General features: G+C 42.3%; 1 protein-coding gene across 6 annotated transcripts; it reads left to right on the top strand.

Annotated features, from left to right (window-relative positions):
- Positions 1-121: 121 nt before the first annotated feature.
- Positions 122-18,446, top strand: CHMP4C (charged multivesicular body protein 4C). 6 transcript variants are annotated; one of them, XM_030011121.2, is made up of 5 exons: positions 663-1,010; positions 8,266-8,443; positions 9,390-9,504; positions 12,854-12,962; positions 15,202-18,446. In XM_030011121.2, exons 1-5 carry the CDS (start codon positions 815-817, stop codon positions 15,264-15,266), a joined length of 663 nt encoding a protein of 220 aa, XP_029866981.1. In that variant the 5' UTR covers positions 663-814; the 3' UTR covers positions 15,267-18,446. The 6 variants fall into 6 exon arrangements, 5 of the variants coding, with proteins under 5 accessions (XP_029866980.1, XP_040978899.1, XP_029866979.1 ...); XR_005932174.1 differs by lacking the exons at positions 9,390-9,504; positions 12,854-12,962; positions 15,202-18,446 and adding exons at positions 5,733-5,828; positions 7,995-8,159 and having other exon boundaries at positions 122-1,010; positions 8,266-8,382; XM_030011118.2 differs by lacking the exon at positions 8,266-8,443 and having other exon boundaries at positions 133-1,010.
- Positions 18,447-25,731: the final 7,285 nt, after the last annotated feature.

The following is a 25,731-nucleotide window of genomic DNA, read 5'->3' as shown; positions in this document are numbered from 1 at the left end:
CGACAGTCCCCGCCCCGGGGCGTGGCCGGCGGCGCAGCGGGCGGGGCTCCAGGGGCGGGGTCGGCAGGCCGCGAGGACCCCGCCGGGTCGGAGGCGCTGGGTCCCCCGTGAGGACCGGGTGCCTCGCCGGGCTCAGGGAAGCCTGCGCTGACCGGCCCGCGTCCCCCCTAGGCGGCGCCTCAGGCTTCCGGTCAGCCCAGAGCCGCGGCGCTGGTGCTCTTCATGCATCAGGCTGCTGTTACCGGGGGAAAAAGCATTTTTTTCGCGTCTTATTTTTGTCGTTATTTGCGTCAGCCCTCCGGACAGCGGGGCCGGTTCCAAGAGGCAGAGGGAAGGGGAACGCGGCTTTGCGCTCCTCTTAGTTCATCGGTGCCGCCGCAGTTTCCTCCGCGACGCACCCGTACTTTTAAAAGCCGCGTTTCCTCAGAATTCAGCGTTTACCTTCTCAGCCCCAACCCGCGTGGCCGGCCCCGGCCGGCGGCGCGGTGGCAGCCCGCACCTGTGAGGCCTCTCAAGCGCGCCTTCCGCCGGCGTGAGACCGGAGGAAAGCGGGGGAACCACGCACTACGCGGCCGCCTGCGCCGCTCCTCCTCCGCCGCGCCCGGGGCTCTCCCCTCTACCCCCCGCGGGCTGCCCCGCCGAGCTCCCCGGCGCTGGCGGCGGGCGGCCCGGGCCCGCCCCGCCGCCAGGTGCGGTGCCGCCGCCCGCGGGCCCAGGAAGTGCCGTCACGGCGTGTGCCGGGCGGGGCGGCGGCTCCTGCGGGCCGGGCCGGTCAGACCGTTCCGTCGGCGGGTGCCGGGCCGGGGCCGCCGCCATGAGCAAGATTTCCAAGTTCTTCAAGGGGGGCGGCTCGGCCGCCTCCAAGGGCCGCGGGGGGCCCTCGCCGCAGGAGGCGCTGGCCCGGCTGCGGGAGACGGAGGGGATGCTCAGCAAGAAGCAGGAGTACCTGGAGACGAGGATCGAGCGGGAGCTGGCGGCAGCCCGGCAGCACGGCACCAAGAACAAGCGAGGTGAGTCCTCGCCTGCCGGCGGCCGGGGCCGGGCCGGGCCCCGCTGCCCTCCGCCCGCCGCCGGGGAAGGCCGGGCGCGCCCTGCCGGGCCGGCGGCGGCTGCTTGGGTGGCTTGCGAGGCTGTGAACCCCCGGCTTCGAAGGCCTCTAGGTGCGGGGCTCCGCTGAGGAGAGGGCGGACTCGCAGGGGCTGTTGCTGGGTCGGGTCTGTGGGCTCCGCAGTGCGTTCCGTGATTCAGCTGTGGACTCCGAGCGGGCGTCACCACGGTGTGCGCAGGCCGGGTAGGACAGGGTGGTTGGTGGCTTTGGGTCTTTGGCATCTGTTAGGGTTTAATGCATGGTGGATTCATTATGGTGGGCTGGTAATAGGATGCCGTATTCCTCACTCATCTGTTGTCTGTGGTTTCCTGTGCGATACTTCTGTTCGCGCTTTGCACCGCAGTCGACGCGGGTATCGGCTGGGTACATGGTGCGCAAAGTACTACTGTTTAATGTGGGAACAGCTTGGGTGTTGAGCGTTGGTTGTGCAGATAGCAAAGGAGCTGAAGCATGTGAGGATCTCCTGTCTATTCATGGATGCATTCACATTATCCCCGCTGTGAGGGTTGGAGAACAGGAGGAACAAAGTGATTCGCCTCAAATCACGCAGGAAGTATGTGATACCACTAAAAAATGAATTATAGTTCAGAGCATTAGTGACTGCTGGTCTGGGCTGCTGTTAGCTGCAAAGGAGAGGGTACTAAGGGATAATAAGGTCTGGATCCTGCTTGTACTGATGTTGTCATCTCTGGGAAGCAAATGGTGGTAGCCAATGTCTTGGGGGATATACAGGCCTTTGAGAAACAAGTTAATTGCTTCCTAAAGTCACCTGGAGTCCTGTTTGTCTACTCTGAGCTTTATTTTTCTTTAAATACTTCAAAACAGAAGAAAAACATTTCAAATTAAAGATTTGTGACATAACGAGAAACTAGCTCTTTCATCTGCTCTTTCTGTTGCTTGGTAATTTAAAAAATTAATGCCATGTAACTTAGAACTTGTGAGGAGCTGCACATTAAAGGTGTGTTGGTTAGCCCTTCAACGTATATGTAGTACTTTAGCATTTAATAGTTATTAGCAAAAGGCAGATTAACTAAACTAACTTTTAGTTAGAAAGGATTTAAAACCATGGGTCAAGATGGGACAGATTTGAAGGCTGAAACAGTCAGAGGGAGTAAAGCCAGTTCAGCAGTGCAGCTGAGCCTGTTGCTCTGCGGCACGGGAGCTGCCAGGGTTGTCCCGGTCCCACACTTTCTACTCCCCTGGCTTCAACTGGAGTGTCTGTCTTGTCCCCTTGTGCAGGTACTGGCACCTGTGTGCTGGCGCAGTGACCTGCTTCAGGAAGGTGATCCAGCTGAAAAATAATTTGCTGTGGGACACAGGGACCAGATCACTCCTGGGGCTGGGTTCGTTGTGCAAATGCCCGAGTGGCAGGGCTGATGCAAGAAAACAGGCCAGCTCCTGGAAGTTCATCCCAAGCCTGGACTTTGAGCTGGCATGGTTGCAGGAAGAAGCAATGCTTCCTGCCTTGCTCCTGCCCTCGTGCTGCTCCCTTCCTTTCCTTGGCAGAGCTCCCTGAGGGGTGTGTTTCAGAAAGCCGGATGCAGCTGTTAAACATCATGGGTTTTCTTCGGCTGGGTTATTTTTTTACCCAGTGTAGGTTAAGTTCCACTTCTCCAGTTGACTCGGCAGCTGCACGAGTGCTCGGGCACCTGTGAAGGAGAGGGTGGTGCACAGGCAGGAATGAGTACTTGTTGTTGGGAGAAGGTGGATCTGCTTCTCCTTTAACTTGGCTGGTTGATGCTGTTTTCAGGTGTTTGTTGGCCTTGTGCTTCAGGCATGCAGTGTTTGACAAATGAAGCTTTTCTCCCAGATCTTTGTTTCCACTGCTGTGCTCAGTATGCAATTCCCTGAGTTTATCTAGGCAATTCTTTGTGGAGCCAGGCTGCAAACTGGATTGTTGAGCTGGTCGTGGTTAAGAATAACTCCCTTTTATCTTGTTGTTTGCTCGGGGACCTGCAGTTAAGGACAGTAAGGAGACAGGAGTAGGGCAAGAAGTGCAGAGTGGGCGTTTTTTCATGCCAAAAACGGTTCTAAAGCCAAAATGGGATAGTGTAACTACAGTCAGAGGAGAAACGAGAAACTAACCTTGGTGTGCCAAAGTGCTTGAATTTCGTGGGCTAGTGAGTGAACTTAAATCCCTAATACTACCCCTTCATTTGATATGTCAGTTGTTTTACAGTTTAATTGCTGTTGATATACATATAACAGCATATTAGCTGGTATACTGTACTATGTAGTTCAGAGGGAACCTGCGCTAACCAGCATCTATTGTAGCATTATGTAAACATACACACAAATGAGAGAATAAAAGTTTTAATCTACATTGCCTTGTTAAAGTGAACGTTTCAAAGGGACCTTGCAGGTAATTTTTAATGTTTTTTTTCTTAATTGCTTCTGTGGAGAAGCCTATGGAAACTAAAATGGGAGTGTCTGAGACTAGAGCAAGATGTATCTAGATAGAAAATCTATAGAAAATGCACCAAATTAGCGTGATCTCATTTGATTTTTAGGTGTGTGAGTTTGAGTCAGTTCTACTGACAGAAGAGAGAGCAGATTCAAGCATCAGCAATTTTTCACAAGTTCAGATGATTATTGAATGGGTTCACGTGGCATCAGTAAGCTTAAGTTGATTTAAAAGCCGTAACACGTTAGCTATGCAAATAGATGTGAAACATCACTTAAATATTTTTGGCTTCTCCTTTATGAATTGAGTATCTCTGCAGTTCCTGTACCTAATCTGAAATGATCTGCACTTCTGGGGTGATACATTTCCAGCATTCCCCATTAATATCTTACTGTAGCTGGACCACTTGTGGGTTTTCAGAACAGCGATGTGTGTTGGAATCCCTCCTGCAGAAGTCATGTCATGATAAGCAGTATTTCTTTTCATGGTTAGCACTGCCTTTTAATCTCTCCCCATTCCAGATACAAAGTCAAGATTTTTTTTTTTTATATCTCTTGCTGTATTTTTGGGGTATCTCAGTTTCAGCCAGTACACAGCTGCCAACTCCATCTGCGAACTGGCCTTTTATCTTCAATATTTTGAAGGTCATACAGGAAAATTTAAAGGACAGAAAGTGATACTGAGTATTTGAGAACTCTGTTTAAAAAGAAATGTGTTCTCTGAAGTGTGCCTGTGCAAGTAACATATGTGTGAATGAGTGTTGTTTCAGCCTGCAATCTTTCACAGATCCTAAAAAATGGCTAAATGAAAAGAATTGTTAAAAGAAGCCATAGCTGCTGCTTTTTTTTTTTTTTTTTTTTTTTTTTTTTTTTAAATCCAGAATAGGATTAAATCTTAACCATAAAGAGCCACATAGTACTACTGAGGACAAAACCTATATAGTAAGTTGGAATAACAGGTAGGCTTTTACAGGTAGATGCTGCTAAACATGTGTGGTACATTTGGGCAGGGTTTACGTAGCTGTGTAGCATTCCTTTTCAGTGACTTAGTTGTAACCAGAATGCTGTTGAAACCAAACAACAATGTTGTGTGTTAATGTGGACAGGGCTGTCATACCTATGGCAGGGTGTATGACGGTTCGGGACTGAGGGTTTCTGGTGGGGAGACAGGAGGAAGCCTTTAGTGTGTCTGTTTTGTGAGTTACAGTTATTCTCTGACTTTCATGATCGTTTCAGGTGTCTTGCCATGAAGTGGAATGATTATAATAAGTCAAGTGCATTATTGTTCTTGAATTAGCCCCTCAGTTGTAACTGTATGTGGCTTCCCCTAAAAGGTTTGAAGGATTATGAATGCTGATAATGAGTTTACTTAGGTTGGCATGATTTTTATGGCCTCCAGCAGCATTTCTTTTGGTTGTCCCTGGTGTAAGGGAGATCGGAAGTTGCAATCCATTGGTCCCTTGCAGGAGTGAAGGGAGGTTTGTGAACTGTATCCAAGAATGAAGTCTAGTATTTTCACCATGGTTTTATATCTTCTGAAGAAACACTCTTTTCCTTTTTCACCAGTTTCCCCCTGGGAATTTTAAGGATTACTAGACAATGCTTTTATTTCTACTTCAGAAGATGAGATCATCGGTAATTCCTGTACTGATGGGTGTTGGTGGTGGGCTTGACAGGTAAAGGTGGTGTTATCACTGTACTGTCTCTTCATTCTGATCTGTCATGAAACCATGAGGAGGGTGCCACAACTCTTTCTATGTCACTACTTTTGTTCTTTCCTTTAGAAACCTGGATATTCAGTGTGGCCAGGCTTACTATTGCCCAGCTGGCCATTTCTGCTTCCTTAATAAGGTATCAGCATGGTAGTGATATTGGAAAAATGTCCTTCTGTCTGTTAATAACAGTAGTTCTTTAATATGCATAGTTAAGCTGACATAATAGTCTACTGTTGTTCCAGCCACTTACCTTGAAAATAAAATAAACATTCAGATTAAAAGCAGTGGTTCCTAATCTGAGCTGTATCCTGCTTGCTGGACTCAGAAGTAGAGCACAGGAAACATGCTAAAGCCCAGCCAACTGCTAACCACTTTATTATGAAATGCAGGAGTTGAATTGGCTTCTTTGGAGCACAACAGAGACAGTATACGACATCGCTTTTTTCCTGGAGAAGACCTCCACCTCTTCCTGGTTGAAATGGTATTAATTGCACTTGCTTCCTCAGACTCTACCCCTGCTTAGACTCTTCCTCCCTGGGCTGTCTTCCTTCTTTGGAATGAGCAGCAGCCTTTTTCAGTGCCATTCTTAGACCTTCAGTGAAGTAAGTTTATGTTCTTTGCTCAATTTCTTAATTTTTTGATAGATATGTTCTTCTTCAGTTTGGTGGTTATAATTCAGTAGCATTTCTGTGAAGCATTTCAATCTTCTTGTAAGACTTGCCCACAATTTTAAAATGCTTGTATGTGCAGTAGAAAAGCACTTAAAAGTTCATGATAATGTGTAAAACAGAAAAATAGATTTCAAATAGCAAGGAGATTCTCAGATCATAGCTATAGGAGATACTAAAACAAAACACTGTGCAATTAAGGACATGCATTTAATATAAGTGAGAAATCATGTAGTGTGGTGTGGGAATTTATTAGGCCTTGGTTGATAAGGAAGGAGTGTGAATTGATTTCCTATGAAGTGCTTTGTTCTGTAAGTCGTTGGTAAAACTAAAGAGAATTAATAAAGATGGTATGTTGCACTACAATAACTAGGAAAAGCTGTTTACGAATAGGTGAAGTCACACAGAGTTTAGCTGCTTCCGTGGTTTCTTAATTTGGGTGTGGTTTAATTAAATGTTAATACAGGAACCTTCAGGATTTTGAAAACAACTGCTTTGTAACTGAGGAAATCCATTTTCTCTCTGAGCAGCCAATAATAACAGCACCATTACAGAGTCCCATTTCTGAAAAACACTGACTGGAAATACTGCTCTGTGGTAGCTACTTACTCCAATTGAAGCCTTTCTGCATCAGCTAGTTAGTGCTCCTCAGTCCACAGGGCTTTAGAGTCCTCTCTGGCACAGCCGGTGTTATGCAGTTTCAGACCATTAAATTTAGCTGGAATCTCTGGCTTCCAAACCTAAGAATCCAGGATCAAATTTTGATTCAACTGAAGCTAAGGAAGGAAGTGGCTGGTGTCCTAATGCTACCAATGATAAGCATAAATAAGTAAGGAAGTAATAAGTAGGTAAAAAGATTATTTTGGATTAAGTCAAACTGATGTATTTTGGAATTGCCAATGAGAATTTTACAATTCTCACATTTGCCATTTGCATGACATCATCTGGTATTCATGCATCTCTTTCAGAATATGCATGATTTTCAGACAATCCCCCAAAACCTGGGAAAAATCTTGCATTTGAATACTGTGATTAATCTGTTGTGATTGTGGTTTGCTGTCCTGAAACATTTTACTGCAGTTGCTAGAAGGCATTGTGTGTATTAGCCAGTGTGAATGCTTGTCCTTGCGCAGCTAATGATGACTGATTTTGACCATGTTGATTCAAGCATTTGTCAAGAAAACACTAAATTTTTTAGTATGTTGTTACCAAAAATCTGTGCCACCTCCTTGGAGGAATCCTAACTTCATTTGACACGTTCTGTACTCCAATGTCAAGTTTCAGTGTTATGGCAGGTAGGCAATTATTTGAGTAGGACAGCAACAGTAAGTGCTGCTATTGGTTGAGTTTGGGGGCCCACAGTGCTGCTGTTGCTTGCTGGCTCTGACCCTGATTTAAAAATTAAATGTAAGATGCAAGGGAAAGGACACAGGTATTAATAGCATTGAAAAAGCAATGGGTTAACTCAGTCTCTTGGTTTTGTTTGGTGTTTTTCTTGCCTGGCACATGTGTAGTTTGGAAAGGACAGTGGTCAGGAAATGCTTGTGGCAAGATTGTGTGTTCCACACCTGTAGGCCAAGATAAAGCCCTTTTCCCCTCCTGCTTGTCATGTGCATTTATTCTGGTAATGATTTACTCTGGGCAAAGTATGCTGCTCATAACTTAGCAAATATAAAAGACTAATCGCAAGCATTTACAAAGATAATGGGGAGTAGCTGGATTTGACTGTGGCTTTGTCTACAAAGTTCTATATGTTTTCAAGTTCTAAGGTTTAAAGATCATGCTCCTAAGTGATTGTAAAAAATAGACGTGGCTGAAAGCCAGAGAAATGTGAGTCCTCCTTTGATCTAACCCACCTGCTTGGTTAGGCCATTTGGGCTTTCCATTGCACTTGACAGTTTCTGCTGCTGAGACAAAGTTTAGAGAGCAGCATTGGTGGAGCATTGGTTATCATGACAGATCTTCTTACTCTGTCTTCCTTAGTTTTTACTGATGTATTGCAACCTCTTCTTTTCTTTCTTTCCCGTTTCCTCCTTTCTGACTTCTCTCTGACATTTTTCTTTTTCCTCCCCACCTTCCCTGCTTTGCCTGTGTGCACAGGATGGAGTTCAAGATCTCCCGCAGTGGAGGAAGAAGCTGCTCTTCCCTGTGGTGCTAAAAGGAGTTAATCTAAAAGAGGCTTCCCAGCATGTTCATGCAACAGCATGTTGGTGATAAACAGGCTGCTGATCTGGTGTGGTCAAAGTTTGTCTTCCTACTAGTAAGGTAGGAGAGTGAGAATTATAAATTCTGCAGGTTGGCTTGGTGCTGGACTACTTATCCTTGCATTTTGCTATATAAAAACACAGTGCACTTTGCCTCTGCTTTCCAGCTGCCTTACAAGCACTGAAGAGAAAAAAGAGATATGAGAAACAGTTGAGTCAAATTGATGGGACGCTGTCGACCATTGAGTTCCAGAGAGAGGCACTGGAAAATTCCCACACCAACACAGAAGTGCTCAAGAATATGGGTTATGCTGCACAAGCTATGAAAAAAGTGCATGAAAATATGTAAGTGCTTTCTAATAGCTTTCAAGTCGAGCTTACTAACCACTTTCAAACTATTTTGCTGCAGTCGATTGTATCAAGTCAGGCAGTTTTGACTTCATTTTGGGTTCAGGCATTTAATGTTCAGGAATGCTACTGGTGCTGTAATGTTATATTTGGCAGAAAAATATCTTTTCTTAACAGCAAGTCTAGAAGGAAGTCCAGCTAACTAGAGAGAATCTCTGTGGTACCTGGTTATTTAAGTCTGCCTTGGCAGTAGAGACTGGCCTCTGCCCTTGATTTTTCCAGAAGAAGACTTAGTTGAAGAAATTAAGTGGACTCTTTTCCTCAAAGTCCATAAGCCGGACTGTGATTCAAAGTACTCATTAGACCTGAATAAAAGAAAGGGTAATTTTTTTTGTGCATGTAGTATTTTTATGTCCTATATTGTTTCATGAGGCATTTTCCTGCCTGAATAAACAGAGTTAAATCAGAAAGGTTGTTCTGGGAGAAGTAAACAGGAACTGAAACAATAATGAAGTTAACAATAAGGGGAAGCTTTTAAATGGGGTATAGTCGTGTTAAGTTCCCCCAGTTCTGGTGAAAGCTTAACATCAAAAAAGATCCATCTGTAAAGCTGCTCACTTCGGGAAGGAGATGATATCTGCCCAGGGAATGTGACTGTTGGCCGCTAAAGGTATGAGAAGCACAGAGAGGGAGAGAGACACAGACGGCTGCAGTTTGACTTTTGTTATAATCCCAAAGTGGAAGAAATTGGACTGGCTAAAACACACAGAAGCTTGCCAAGAAACATTAAGGTGTATGTGAGGGAAATTATTCCCTGTGAGTTCTGCTGTTTATACAGCCATGGACATAAAAAGAAAATAGGGTCTGTTCAAGTCTCTCTGAGTCTCTTCTGTAGGATTTGAATGACATATCTTTAAAATTTTTTTCCATGTTATCTTGCCAGGGACTTGAACAAAATTGATGATTTGATGCAAGACATCACTGAACAGCAAGATGTTGCCCAGGAAATTTCAGACGCTATTTCAAACCGAGCGGCCTTTGCTGATGAGTTTGATGAGGTTAGTACTTCAGTAAAGCCTGTGAGTTTTAGCTGTTCAATGACTGCATAGTTACTTTGTTGTGCAGTGGCTTGTTCCAGTGGTTTGTTTCTCAAAAGGTGTGGATGTGAAATTCCTTGATTCTAGTTTACCCTATCTAGGACATTTTATTATTTTATATATACACATACACACATGCGTATATAAAATAAATAAAATTAATAATATATATAATATAATTAATATATATATATGTAAAATACAGAAATATTTTTATTTATATATACATTTTTAAAAAGACAATTTTTAACTGCACTCCTGTAGTTGTTATTCTTATTTGTACCATGGAAGGACGAGGCCACTAAAACATGTAATTTGTACTGCTCCAAGTGGACACTGAAACATATAATTTTTTGTGCTCCAAATAGACATCCGTTTGACTAAGTGCATGTTCCTATGCTATGAACTGGCTGCTGTTCACAATTCTGAATATTTGGACCAGTTTTTTAAGTTCTTTTTTGGTCCTTGGAGGTGCAGGTCCTTTCCCTGTTTTCCAGATTTTCTACAGAAGTAGATCCATTAAGTAGAAGTAATTCCTGTTGGAGGCAATAAGGTTTCTTCCTTGAGCGCTTTTCTTCTGAAACCCCCACAAGGCATTTAAGACCTTCTGAAAATTTGGTGCAGTAGCTTTCATGCAGTGTCCCTGGAATTGATTTTGTGTATCTAAGCAGGACATTACTTCTGATCCAACCTTGGCTGAGGACTCAGGGGTCAGGTATACTCAAAATTCCTGCAGTCTGTGGAATGCAGAACTGGGGATCAAGCTCAGGATCACAACCAGTTTGGTTTTGGTTTTTAACTACGTTTTAAAATGACCAAGCACTAGGGATCATTTGAAGAATGCCCTGAAGAATCAAATGGTTCACATTCTCCCCAGCTAATTCATTCCGATGTGCCCAAATGGACAGCAAAGAAAAATACATATGCTATATCATATTTGCTTGATTGGTGGCGGGAGGGGAGGTTTCATTTAACAGTTATAATTTGTTGAAAATGGTAATGATTCTTTGTATTTTGTTTTTCCACTTTTGAGTGTAAATAGACTTTTCAAGAAACATTCAGTCGGTACTGGCACAAGGAATTGGATTTGGCCTGTATAAACTGGGCTTCAAACAACTGAAAAACATACTGCCATCCCAAACAGCTATACAGTGTCACTTACTTTTCATCAGTGCTTAACTTTTAGGAGTCTAGACTTAGTAAGCATGTTGTAGATTGACCTGGAAGTTCCTAAGAGGTACTAGTCTAAGTTGATGGGTGTGTTTTCTGTTTTGGGAAAACAAGCCACTGTCACATGGGGCATCATTGTACCAGCACCTGCTTTTTGCATAGGAGCCTAATACTTATAGCACTTGTCCAGTAATTGGGAAACCTGGTTTGCAGGCTACTTAGTTTAAGAGTGCTAGAATCAATGACTTAATTGCTGGGTTATGAGGTGATTTGTGTTGGAGGATGATACTTAATTTTATTTTTTTGAAGGACATTTTGACCGCACGCTTCAATTTCCTCTTCACATGTGTGCCATAGGTTTAAAGAGATCATGAAAGCATGTAATTTCTACTGCTCCAGATAGACACAAAAATGTAAGGGTACTTTCTCCCTGGGTTGACACAGTGTATGTCATGAAGAATGCAAAAAAGCTTGTCCCACCTGAGTAGGATGCTTGCTGGGAGGGGCGACCCTTGCCTGGACTGTTTCTGATAATCAAATGCAAAATACGCACATTTCAGTGGACAAAGCCTGGAACCAGAGTTCACCTCTGCAATCTTTTTGGCCTAGGTTCAAGATGAGAAAGGGCATTTGTTATTGCTGTTGCAGTACTCCACAGCCTAGTTGTAGAGCAATGCCTGAGTTGTGGGGAAACAAGGTAAATCCATGCTTGAGGATTAGAAGAACTTGAAAGTTGGGTCTCCCACTTCAAGAGCAAATGTTCTAGCCATTACACTATTATGTTAAAAGTGTAGGGGTCATGATCACTGTTTCCTTCACCTTTTTTTTTTTTTTTTAAGACCCTGTTGTGGCTGACACACCTCTTAATTGTTTACTTGTTCAGCACAGGTTGGTAAGGACTAATTTGGTGTGGGGGAGTGTTAGATGACCATCTAGAGGTCTTCAGAAAATAGCTGTTTCCATTGACTTTACAACAACTTAGATACTAACTTTGTAAGAAGCTTGTATTCACACCACTGACTGAGGCACTTAAAGACACATTTGCACCTCAGCTAAATGCCTAAGTTAGACATGAGGCCCCAACTTGCACATTTCTTTGAGAGATCAGCTGTCAATTGAACATCATCAGGTGTAGACCTGATGCTGAAATTTTTAGATGATATCGTAGTATTTGTACTGTGAACTAGGTCAGGTAGGCAAACTGTAGTCTTTTTTTGGCCTTAAAAATATAAAAACATGAGAAAGTAAGTCTAGGAAGGCCTGTGATGGCTATGTAATTATCATTTTAATTTCCACATTGGTGATAAGCAAGGTATAAATGTGTAGGCAAAGCCCATTTCAATACCTAGTAGATCTCACTTTGCTGCAGCTGCTTTTTCCCCAGCCACTTTTGCTCATTGTTTCTTTTTAAACCATTTTATCAATGTGGCAAATGTCCATTTCTCTACAAATATGTAATATTTAGCTCCCTTTCTCTGGGAAACTCCAGCCAAAGAATTTCAGCTTTTTTTAAAAGTGTGTAGCCTTTTTATTTTTAGTATTATACAAGTGGATTAGATCATCTGTCCAAATCAGCTTCTGCAGCTAAAAGCCCAAGAGCGTTATGTGCTTCAAGAGTAAATAACAAGATCCAGGAGGACAGCTCTGATTCCAGTGCTGAAATCATATATCATCCTGGACTTGTGTGGTAGGGCAGAAGGATAATGTGTAATGACAGTCTACCTTATAACCAGTGAAAGCTGTTTGCTTTTTAAAATGGGAGAAACTGCACATTAAAATTAGAATCCATTAAGGAGTACAGGCTCTAGATTTGGAACAAACCTGAGCAAAGCAGAGGGACATTTTCTCCCGCCACCTCTGTTTGCCTTTTTGACGAGTACTACAATGCCATCAGTTTTCTTTCTAATTTTATTCCTTGTCCTGTTTCTGACTTCCATTGTCCTTTCAACTTTCAGTTAAGGTTTATTGTTATTGCCCACACTTAGTAAAAATTACACTTGTGATATGCTGCTTTTGGTATTTGTTTTCAGGTGTAAACTGTTTTTTCAGTAGTGCTTTGCTTCATGGTCATTAAATGTGCCCTTGCCTGAGATCACTGTCAGAACAATGAATTTGCAAATAATGTTTTCCTTGAATTTAGGATGAGTTGATGGCAGAATTAGAAGAACTGGAGCAAGAAGAATTAAACAAGGGAATGAGAGATGTCAGACTGCCAAGTGTTCCGTCCACATCGCTGCCTTCTCGCCCTGGTAAATTGCTTGCTTGCCATTTTATGTTTCTCATGATTAAGGCATGCTTGAGTAGGAGGAGAGGAAGAGAGCGCTCCAGATATGTATTTAACTGTGTTTTAACCTTTAAAGTATTATAGGTTCCTTTTCTTATTTTTGTATCTGTTTATCAGAAGAAGCAGAGTGGAATTCTGGTTTGCTGTATGAAAGCATTTAGGTTCAAATTCTATGTAGATTTGGGGAGGCAAACTCAGGGAACTTGACTTTGCACATATGATAATGCATCTCCTGCTGAAACGTAGTGAGATCACTGAGGAATGGGAAGACCTTTTTTTCTCTTTTTGGCAATTAAATCCTTAGTCTTTTTTAATTAGAGTCTGACCTAGATTCATAATGTTTGTGTCACAAAGATTCAGCTTTGTAGGGTAGTGGTTTGATATTTGCCACTGGTATTTTAATTAGAAATGAAGGAGGCAGCAGGAAGTACACATTTAAAGAAATACTGTCATTCCTTTGCTGTCCTTCCACAGAACAGGCTTATTCCTGGCATTAAGTGGTAGTCTTATTTTTCTGTAGTTCTGCCCTGTTCATTTTGAATTAAGGCAGAGACAGCCAACTTTTAACTGTACCTTTTACCGTGTCCCCATTGTCCTCTATCAGCTGAAAGACTTGCTGTGTACTAATGCTGGTAAAAGAGTATAAATATTTGGTGGCAAGGGCAGCACATATGTGGCACAGGTTGTTTATGGTGCATTCTGCTGCAGAACGGGTTACCTAGACCAGCTCAGCTCAGAGACTCTCATGTGTTTTGGCAGACAGCACTTAAACCACTGAGAAGCAGTTTAAAATGTTCAGTCTGGGATTGTTGCCTCATTTACTCGAGTCAATTGCAGAATAGCTAGTAAAAAAATGGACTTAGGAGAACCTAGTGCAAATTACAGTCTGGGCATTTATGGCTTTGTTCATACATCCTCTTCCAGATCCAGCTGTGCCAGTTGACTTTTTTATTAAACCCAGGCCATCTCCATGTGCTTCTCACTGTCTTAATTTGCTACTTCATCTATCTGTATGACTGCTTCAGGCAAAATTAGCTGGTTACATTTATACAGTTTAAGGCCTTGCAAAACTGGCTTATCTTTTATGAAACCGGATGCTTACTGTTACACAGCAATGGCAAAATAAGAACAACAGTTAATGGTTCTGTAATGCTTCTAATGGGAGATGCGAGTTACCCACCAGATTTTAGAGATGGGGAAAGAGGTGGAGCAAGGCATAGTGACCTTCCCCAGTTGCACAGTTAACCAGTGGCACTTGCCTCTAGAGTAGGGACCGGACCCCTGGTCTCCCATGTCTTCTTCCCACCTTTAGTCCCTAGAGGTGGTAGCTGCAGCCCCTCTCAAGACTGTGGCTCCTGGCTGTACGGCCGCCACAGGCAGGAGCCAGCTGGTGCTGTAAACGTACACACAAGGGTATTGCATCCAGTACCAGTGTTCCACTGATATTTGGAGGAATGCAGATCCTGACGTGCACAGCCCACAGATGGAGTCAGCCTGAGGTTGAACCTGGGCTGTAGGGCATGCAGTTTGTCGGTCAGTGAATGAAGGCTATTTGGGTGAGATTTTAGTTCAGCGAATGCGAAAGATGTGTGATAGGAGATTTGGGTAAAAAAAGGAGAGACAAAGTGTGTGTGGGACCTGGTACAGAGCTGGAAATTGCTGTTGCTGTGACCACAGCAGTTAACTGATGTCACGTGAGCAAAGATAAATTCAGGAATTTCTCTCTCCCCTTTAATAGATGACAGTTGTCATTCAAATGGGGTGAGTCTGTTTGGAGACTGGACCTGCACATGCAGAACCCTTGAGCACTATTTGGAAAGGTAGCAGGATGCACAGCCAGCCAGGGATAGGTCACTTGTGCCTGCTCAAGTGGCAGTGAGAGAACTGGCAGCATTCTGTGGATGCTTGCTCTCTGTGACAGCTTTTAGAGATTAAAAGGTATTTTCTGTGGGAGTCGTTCAGTAGGAGTTACATCAGACCTATATTGTTAATTTCAGGGTTATATGGTGAGATAATGGTGGGGCAAAATAGTCACATCTCTCATCAGCTTCATTACTGTGTTACCTTTGTTTAGCTTGCTACTCTGTAAATTGATCAGAGATCTTCAAACTGAAGAGCACTATGCAAGTCCTCATGCTAACAAACAAAATGGTTCTGACTGTTACATTAGTTGGTGGTTATTGTTAATCTCTCTTTCTCTGCAGCATCGACCAGGAAGAGAGCAGAGGATGAAGATGAAATGAAGCAGCTGGCTGCCTGGGCTTCATAAGAGCATGGTCTTTTTATAACGCTGAACATTATAGTGCAGATGTAAAGAGCTGTAATGCTGTTTTATAACTGTACCTATTTAGTGTGGTTGCATTTCATACAGGCTGGTTTTTTTATGGCCAATCTTGCTAAGAGTAGTGTTACTATTTGTTACTACAAAACTAGTTTAAAAACAAACAAACAAAAAAATGCAATAGTTGCCAAAACCTCCAAGCATCAAAGTTTTTTCAGCCTTGGCCAGAGATTTGTTTTGTTATTAGTATCAGTTTTTATTAGGTAGTGTCTTACTATATCTGGCTGGTTTGTAAAATCTGTGTGCCTCACTTATGCACACAGCTGGATTCATTGTTGAAATGAAAAAGTCAAATAAGTCCTCAAGGCCCTATCCTAGAGGGTTATTTGATTCAGACTATTTGAATATTAGCAAAACAGCTTTATACGTGTCCTGACTTGCAAGTTCCTTTGAGCTCAAGAGCTAATAGCCATTCATTTGGGCATGGAGATTTAAACAGTCTGCCAGGAGCAACTTAGAGTATCCTAGATATTAAGAGGAGACTCTTCTGTAGGGTTTTTGAAGTGGGACAGGTTTTTTGTTTTGTTTTAACTTTGGCCAGAATATCCCGTGTACTTCTGTAGGTCACCTTGAATCATATTTTTAACTATTTCCAATTCAGTTAAAGAACAGTTTTACAGTGATTGGGGAAAATGAAATGTCCAAGTTCTTACAGATCCCTGCCAAACAAAACTGATTTCCGCTAATACTGTCAAAAATCCAGAAGAGATTTGACTTTCCTGTGTTGTCCTCCACAGTGTATTTCTAGGGTGAATCTTTACTTTGTATTCTAATACCCATCCTCAAAGGAATTAGTAACGTATTTTTTTGATTATACAATTTCAAAATAATTTTGATTTCTGAGCATTTGGTTCTTTTCTCTTACTCAGTTTCTGAACAGAAATAATACCAGCATGTTGAATTTGAAATGCTTTTTAACCCTGGTTAAAAGCTGGTTCTGGATTACTTGTAAAGTTGATACATAATTGTCCAACTGACAGCTTTTTAGCTTACGGAACAAATGCCACTCTGAGTGCTAAACTACTACATACATAGAGAAATCACTATTCAAATACAAAACAAAAATTAAATAGGCTGCTTTGTGCTAACAAATTTTATTAAATAAGACTTAAGCTCTATGCTAGTAGCCTGCTGTCAGTCACAAGGAAATAGTAAAACACTGTGGAGTTCCTATGGTTGTGGGAAGCAGAGTCACATTGATCTAGGTTTCTTGTTTTCAAATTAATTTAAATTTACTGATGATTGAACCACTTGGGGAATAGTGGGAGACTTGGTTTCTGTAGATCTATAGCAGCAGCAGATTGACCCCTTCTCCTGTGGGCTTTAGGCTGTGAGTTGCTGGGTGTTTAGCTTTGATAGGCTACAGCAGGCTTCAGCTTATTGGAATTTAGGTTAAGCATCCGTTAATATGTGTTTCTGGACATGGCGTGCTGGCGTGCTCAGAACCTTTCAGGTTGAGTTCCGTGGATGAAACCCAAAATTTACAAACCCTGTGGAGAGATTAAATTTTTCAGGACTTTTTTGTTCTCTGTAGTGGAATTGCTTTTGGTCTGCATCCATGTGAAAGGAGAATAAAGCCTTGCCACTTTACTTGAGATAAATTTCCTACTGGAAAAAATTAAGCATGTTAACTCTGTCCCAAAGTTTGGAGGTACCAGGAAAACTGTCCCTTTATGTTGAGAGTAGAGAAAACCTGGAACTATTCAATGTGTGTTCTAAAAACAAAACAAAAATTAAAGAACTGCTTTAAATTAAAGAACTGCCTTATGTTTAAAAATACATGTTGAACTCTCAGTAGGAAACCAAACACTAACAAAATGTTACTTAGTTAACGCTTGCTGAAATTCAGGATGAGATGCCAGCTGTAAGCAGGCATATTTAATAAAATAACAAATATTCTGAGTTATTTAGAATCCATTTGCTAACCCTTTTGTCTGGAATCCTGTTTTCAAGGCATGCAGTCTATGCAAGTCTCTGGGTACAGAAAGTATTAGCGTACACTGTTTGCATCACTGTGCAAGGCTGGCCGTGCATGTGGACACATCTGGTATTTCTAAATGCGAGGCCATGCCAACATAGTCCCGTGCTTAGCTTGGAAAAGCTGGCTTCTAACATCTGTTCTTGGTCGAATTAGTAGTTTTCCAATACTTGGCACTTACATAGTAATTGGCATATTTAAAGTGCTCTACAACCTAACCAAAAGGGTCTCTAAGCTTCCAGTTTGAAACTAAAGTGATTTTCAGTCTGCTTTGGAATATGTGGACCTGCTGTTTTTGTGCAAGAACTTTCCATATGAACACCCTGCAGGGGAGAAGAAATCCTATGGAAGGTCATCTCCTTTGCAAGCTAGCGGCTGACTGCTGACCTCCAGCAATGTTTTGGCCAAGTGTTGATCCTGGGAAGCTTCAGGTGTCTTCAGATTATTGATTTCAGACCAGGCACTTCAGGAACAAAATTTGTGAAGGGTGAAGAAAAGAAACTGGTTATTTGGGTGAATTTCTCTAAAACCTTGTGTGTAGTGGCTGGTGATTCTGGAGGACAGAGTCACATACCAGTTCACAGGCTAGGACGTGTGTGGTTGGTGAAGCTATGCTCGGAGATACTATAGTCATGTACACAAACCAAAATACAGTATGGACCTCTAGAACTGGAGTGCTTGTTGCTATGTTTGTTTGGGAGACAGTAGGTGACTGGTTTTCTTCAAAAGCAAAGGGGTTCTAGGGATTTAATTCAGCTGAGGAGGTGGCTCTTTCCTGTGTAAATTCAGATGACGCAGGGACAAATGGCTCTTCCTTTTTTGAACATACGTCTCTCTTCATGCCAAGATGGTATTTGTTTAGTATGTAAGCAGACGAGAGTGTATAGTGTCAACATGTTATTGCAAATGTACTCTCTATTAACTGGAACGTATTTTACATGAGGACTGTGGAAGCAGATGGTGTACTATAGCTGACTTCCTTTCTTGTTTCTTATTTATTCTGAGAATGTTTTCTCCTCTTAACAGACTTGGACATTTTTAATCTGTGTAGCTTTTAAAGGGGGAAAGTACATTAATAAAGTGAAAAGAATTAATATATATATGCTGTAAATAAATATTTTGGTGTCATATTTGTGCTGTATGACTGTGTTAAATTTATTTTCCTATCAGGCAAACCTGTAAGTACTCTCCTTACACTGTCATTAGGATACAGTGCTCCTTAGAGGATGTGAGGATATTTTGAAAGATTTTTGATGTATTAGTCTTTCAACATCAGGTTAGAATTCAACTGTTCTTCAAGGTTGATTTAGTTTAAAAAAGAAGAAAGCAGTATATGCTATGGTGTTTGGACTGCATTCCTTTGCACTTAACTGTTGTGTTGCAAGAGATTCTTTTGTTTTAATGTGTCCAAAATACCTACTTTTTCCTCCCACCCCTGCAAAGATTTCTTCATTGTTTGAGAAATGTGCGGATTTCACTTTGAGGCCTTAGTTGAAAGGAAGAATGGTCAGGTCTTTTTAAACATGAAGAAGACAAATTCCTGTAGGCAAGGATAAATTAAATAAAATAATGAATTTTTTTCATGCATCTCATTAGAATCTCCTTAAAGTGTGTGTATGTATAGTATCTCACATTTTATGTATGCACACACATGTATATTTACACATATGTATAAAGTGTTGGAGCAAAGATTTAAGACTGTCATTCATTATCTGGTCTGGAAAGGGTTCAATTGCTTGGGCAGCTTGTCTTTGCCTCTTTGTGAAGCCTAAAGACTTCATCACAAAATGTCAAGGAACTGTTCTGGTACATACATGTGCCTGCTGTGTATACAGCTGTTGGGGGCAGGGGGGGAGGTTGAGGGGAGTGGAAGAAGAGGATGGACATGTATGGGATTATTTCTGATCAGAAAATCTCACAGTTTTATATGATGTAGTGCCTAAATTTTTTAATGATGTAATTTTTTTTTAGAAACATTAAGGAGGCAGCTTTACTCTCAAAAAATTACTTAACAACAGGGACTAGCTTGAACATCTAAAGAAATGCCAGCTATCACCAGTCTAATCTTACATAGCTGTCATATTTTGTCACGTCTGACCCCATTGCAGAGACCGCTGCAAGACCCACCATCGTAGCACTGTTCGGTCAGATGTATATTGTAAGGAAATCCTGCCCAGTTCACGTGACTGATCATGGTTTAAGTGGTTTATTTTTTTGTTATCAATGTGTAATTAACTGGCCCTCGCTGAACTATATATACGCTTGGGATCCTTATTTGCAGTGCAACAGATAAAGCTAGCCAATATAGTTATGAAATGTTAATATGTGCCTAGAAATTTCTAAACATCCTTGTATAACTAGGATGGCGGTGTCTGGCAGGGTCACGCAGGCCCCTCTGCTGCCCTGCTCCCCTCTTCTGCACACTAGATATCCTCGTGTTTTCGTGTTTTGCTTGCATGTCTGCTTAGCTGACTTTCTGGCCCCTGCAACTAAAAGTCTCCTGGTAATTCCCCAGTTGCTGTTTAATAGAGTTGATCGTTCTCTTCCTCTTTACTGAGATGAGCTTTGAGCAAACGCCCTGTCAAGACAGTTTGGGCATCCCACTCCCCCAACCCCTTTACACCCTCTCCCTGTGCTATCTCACCAGCCAGTGTTACCCCGGCTGTTTTTAAGGCAGCAGGGCTGTGTAGGTCCCCACTCAGCTGGCTTTCTCACAGAGGAGGCATCTGATTCTCCTAGACTTGAATGGCAACGTGTGTCTACATTGAGGATCTGGGGTTTGTAAGTGAGCTAAGTTTAATGGAATAGGTGGGAGGCTAATTGGTCTGAGCTAGCAGTCTTTTCCCGTGTAGGTAATGAGTCTCGATGCCTCTCATTGGTATGACATCAGCTTTCAAAGATGTACTGTCTTACTGGGTGAGGCGTGTTTTGTGGGTTCAAACAGGATTTACATGGACCCCCCCTCCACCCCGAGTTTAGCACCCTTTCCTCAAAAAATAAAATGTGCACTTCGGAAGGAATGTAAGTCTTAAGATATATTTAACATGTAAATATGTTCAGATGTATTATCTTTATTTTTGTGATTGGATTCAGCTTACCAAAGGGACCTTGGTGCAGCTGCAGAACTAACTGAAGTCAGCTAGGACTGCCTATGTATAGGCATACGCACGGTTTCTGTATTACCCTATACCTTCCTATTGTATATATCCTGTATGTATGCAGGGTTGTTGAAGTGCCCGGTGCACTGATGTTTGTGCCAAGCAGCAGCGATGAGCTCCATCAGCGGCAGGGCTTGGACTCTGCGGACCTCCAGGAGGAGCTCTGGATTCAGCGTACAGCAAGAAACTCCAGCGGGCTCAGAAAGCTGTGATTTTCATACAGGACCTGGTTCCAGTCTTACTGCTCGTGCTGGAGGGAAGAGGGCCTGCTTGGAAGTGCTGCTCAAAAAGCGGGCGGGGGAACCCTTCCACTCCCCCCCACAAATCCCCACTTTTTCAAAGCTAAAATGCTTTTTAAATACTAACCCACCTTCTCAGCTGCTTTTCTGGCCTCTGTCTCTTCTCTTATCTTCCCCTGTCTATGGCTACCTTGGCACCCAGCTTGGTTCCCTGCTCTGGACTTGCAAATATGCAGGACAGCAGGACCTCAGAAGCAGGCCTTCATGCAGAACTTTATCAGCCCTCTCCTTACACACTCACACCATGACAAACTGGAGCTAAGACAAAGATTAAATCAGTTAAAAGTACCCATTTTCAAAGAGAAGTTCAGCCCAGCATGATGACTTCTTAACCTCTTTTAATAGTGGTTCAGCGAATTTTGCTTTGCAGTAACCAGCTGCGAGCTGGATATCATTGCACCACACTGAGGACACTGAACTGTGAAGAGGGATTTCTTGGTCGAGTCTGTGCCTCTCAGCCCTTGCTAGGGTTCAGGGCACGTCTGTCATTGTATGGTAATGTCAGTGCTACATTAGGTTAGGTGGGAACATGGGGGACGTGCCCATAGGAAGGTATTGCAACTGTTGGTTTTGAGGCTGTTGAGGATGTTCAAGTGTAGCATTAATCACTTTTTGATTTATTGAGGATTTGGATCTTAAAAGGTAATTTTACCAAGAAGGAGAGGTCTTATTCGTCAAAGGAAATTCAGTCTGAACTGACACATTGAGCAGATTAGCCCCATTTTCAGGACTGGCTACACAGTAGAGCTGAATTGGGTTTGGGCGCTTTGTCCACTAAGGAACAAAGTCTGCAGCCCTGTTAGTTGTTCTAGGGCTGTGTCTACGTGTAACTTGGGTCGTTTATTGAGCTCTCCGGAACAATCGTTGCGATGCTTGAAGAAGTATCGCTATACGCTGGAGCATCTCATGCATGCATCCCTCTTCAGGTACTGTAAGAGTACCTGAAGTAAGGCACTGCAAAATGTTCCTCCTGAAAGAAGAAAATAGGCTGGAAAGAAGAAACCATAATAGGCGAATCTCAAGAACAAGGAGAATAAATCATATAGATAATGCTCTGATTCTTTCACCATGCTTTGCAAAAGTTCTTTTTACACTGCACAAGCAAGAGCTTGAGAGAAAAAGCCCTTCAGAGCTTCTGCAACAAGAGGCTATTACAGTGTCTTGGCTAAGCTAGAAATGGTGGCAAGTGGCAAATACCAAATCTGGTCACAAGAGCAGGTTAAAAAAAAAAAATGCTGCCTTTGGCTCAGGTAATTTCTGCTAAACCAAAAATAAATACAGTGGAAACTCCATGTGGATGCACAAGTAAAATGGATTATGTTACCAGTGACCTTCCTGTGGCTGTAATGAAAAGTTTCAGAAGTTAATAGCTGAACGTGGGTAGCAGAGACCACCTCATACTTTTCAGGTTAAAACCTGAAACACCTCCCAATGCTTTGCAAGCTCTGTCAGCAAAATGTGTCTAATCGATTTAGTTTCCTGAGCTAGGAAAAAAATCCTCCTGCATGGACCAAGAAATTTCAGAAAAGGTTTGTAATAGCACTAACCTGATGAGAGACCTTATCTATATGTTGTATCAGACACTTGTGGTTGAACACAAAGGGGTTTATTTCACAAAGACGACAATAGGAGAAAAAAAAATTATGGGGGAAAATAAGTAGTCAAGACATTCATTTATGTAGGCTGAGAATCTGTCTAGAGCACATACTGTGTCTGAATAAACTGAAATCTGAGCCAACAGCTGCTTCACCAGAGCAGAACAGAGCAGCCTCTTTGTTGAGAGAAGAGATCGTGCTCTGACCTTTGGATGATCACGAGTCTCGTGTAACTCACATCATTTGAGAAGTGAAAGCTGTTGGTCTTTCCGTGGTTTTCTAGACTCAGAAATGAAACACATAGCTCACAGATGTCGGTGGTTGGTAGTTGACTACAGCATGGCGACAGCAAAGATAAAGAAAAGTAATTATTTGCACATGTTCTGTTTCTCAGGTTAACTCACAGCAAGGTTGAGCTTAATTTTTCATTGTTACATACTCCTTCATAACACATTACTTTGTACATTAATTTTGCAACACTCTCAACTTACTTATTTTTTAATTGCCTATTTAAGTAAGGACAATTGAGTCAGATCTGACTGGTGTGAGATGAAAAAGCAGTGATCTCCACAAGAAGCTGGCTTATCTGGGCTCTTCTTTTACATGTAAGCAGAAACAACACCTCTATAGGCACATCAACATCTTACTGAATGGCTGATTCTACTGTTTTTCAAAAGATTACATAGAATGAGACAGTTTTTTCATCTGCCTCTTCCCATGCAAGTTATAATCCCCTTGCCCAACTCAAATCTAAAAAGAATCACATGATGTTTTTGTTAGTTTTACGTTATCCTACAAGCTATGCTGCAAGGTTTCTAAATCAACACACAAAAAATAAACTTCTCCGGACAAGACTTTCCCTAAATGTACAAAGTCATAATAGGGTAGATCTCTTGCCCGATGCCTCTGCTTATCCCTGTAACAGGCATATTTATATGACAGAATGAGGGGGAAAGGGAGACACCTTCACATCACAAACTATCCACCCCATAAGCTGGTTATCAGAAATGCTGAGAACACCTAGGAAAGAGCCACAGGAAATTTGGAAGGAGAGATCCTGTAGGTTTGCCACATGTTGCAACTGCTTCCTAAACCACATTTATTTATTTATTTATCTCTCTATTTATTTATTTTTCAAACATGCAAAGCAGTAATGAGATCTTTAAAGGTCAGTGCGCAACCTTTTCCCAATAGGCACTTGCCAGATGAGCAATGCTTGACAAACCCACATTAACTGCCAAACAAACACATGATCAGCATTTCATAGTCATCCTCAACATTTCCATAAAACAGCTGTGGCAGCTGAGGTTTCTTCTAGATGAAAAGCATTAATCCACAGGGGGTTCAGAGAGCAGAGGCTTGTTTCCCCACTATATTAATGCAGGCATCCTACTGTTTTCAGTTTGAACTGGTAGAAGAAAGGAGTATTATAAAATCTAGAAGCAGCTAAAAATTTATGAGCAAGGATATTTAGACCTACTTGAAACCCAGTTGAGATATCCAGGACACAGTTCCTGTATTATACAGACAGGAGTCTCACCGGATCAGCGAATCATCTAATTTTAACCTGCTGACAAGTCTATGGGATCAGCAGTAACACTAAGACTACACCAACTGACTTACTGTGCAATTAGGGTGAATCATATAATTGCTTTCTTCCTCATTTTCTCTATTTGCAAAGCAGAAGGAAAAAAAATACCTATCTCTCAAAGTGGGAACAAATTCATTATTTGGAGAGCACCTTGACAATCCTTGAGTCACAGGAGTGCTGAGTACAAAGCAGCAAGCATTTAGGATCTCCATGAAGAGCTTAAAAGGGGTAAAAAGAGGAAAGGTCCCCATGAAGACTGTGTTGAAAACCATGTACTCCTGAAAGCTTAACAAAGGGTTGTGGAGAACCTGCTGACTTCCCTTAAGACAGATGAGACTCAGCCAGTGCTGGGAGTTGAGCCCAGAATCCCGTTTATTAGGCCAGTGCTTTAATCAGATGAGCCACAACGCCTGCTGGCAGGCAGGACCCACGCCGATGCTTTCTGCACCGTGGGGGATGTTCTCTTCTCTGACGATGCATGTTCCTGTCTCCTAAAGCCGAAGCGTTCAGCTTTGGCTAGCAGCGACAGCACTTTTGAGGACTGGACTGAAATTACTGCTCAAGGTCACTACTCCCAAGTCTCCTCTTTCTCCAGAGCCACACTGCCCTGCTTGCAGTTTGGGATCTTTACAAGCAATACCAGAACTCCAGCCTGGGCTGGTGCCCCGTGATATCCTTGATGAGACAGAAAAGGCACAAGTCACACAAACAGGGACAGGCAGAGGGTACGGATCTGGGTTACACATGAGACAAAGGCGTTGCAGACTACTTCTCTGCCTGTCCGTTGGAGGTTGAAGGTATAAAAAGAGAAAGAGAAGCTTTGCCAGTTCAGCTAGAACATCATTAGCTTTCCTGAATTGTAATTTTAGTGTCAGGTGCTGTTCCACTGCAGAAAGACTTCATGCTAAAAATTTTCATTCTTTGTTACATAAAAATGAACTACACATCAGGCTTTCTGATGTATCCAGCTACAGAGATTTACATTGGAGGACTCAGTAACTTTGGCTGTTTGCATAGCTCCTTCAGCCTTCCTGTTACCTCTCCATGATAGTGAAAAATGTTTGTCTTCCAGAAACATCCTGCCTGTGCACATCCTGTGCTGTGGGCAGCCTAAATGTAACACTGACCCTTGTTAAACAGGATCCTTCAATGCTACTATCAGTGTATTTTCATGATGCTGGATAAAACTGCAGTTTGGAGCTTTGAAATGTGCCTACCAGAAGAAAAAAGATGCTTTGTATGTGGCTTATAGGGTTATGCTTAGACACATCTCGTGACAGCCTTCTCCTGACTCTGGAACAACCATCAGAATGGTTCTGAATCCATCAACCAAAGGAGAAATTTAGAGAAACATTTCCTATTCCAGTGTATCACCCAAGCTATCCAACTGGAGAATGATCTATAAAGCAACAGCAGAAATAGATGTGGCCAACAGTCACTGTTACTCATAAGTTAAGGTGATGTAAGTTTGTCACTTATATCTATTACAAGATAAGAATCTGTTAATCTTTTTTTGTTTATAATAAAGGACTGCATTTCCCCACTTTTCCACTCTTCCAAATCTTTACATTTGCATCAGATAACAAAAGATACGTCAAACTCTGGAAGAAGATTGAAAACATTTAACAAAAGCTCTAGCTCAGTTTTGTTTTCCTTGCAATGCACAACCTGGGAAGGACCAAGCACAAAAGGTTGCCCTTTGAAACAAGACGAGGATAAAGGTTAGCACAATGAGGGGCTGCAAACATTTAGTGGAGAAGCAATTCTAGTTA

This window comes from Aquila chrysaetos, chromosome 4, assembly GCF_900496995.4.
Source record: "Aquila chrysaetos chrysaetos chromosome 4, bAquChr1.4, whole genome shotgun sequence".
Classification (NCBI taxonomy): Eukaryota; Metazoa; Chordata; class Aves; order Accipitriformes; family Accipitridae; genus Aquila; species Aquila chrysaetos.
This window is presented reverse-complemented; position numbering and strand designations above follow the sequence as displayed.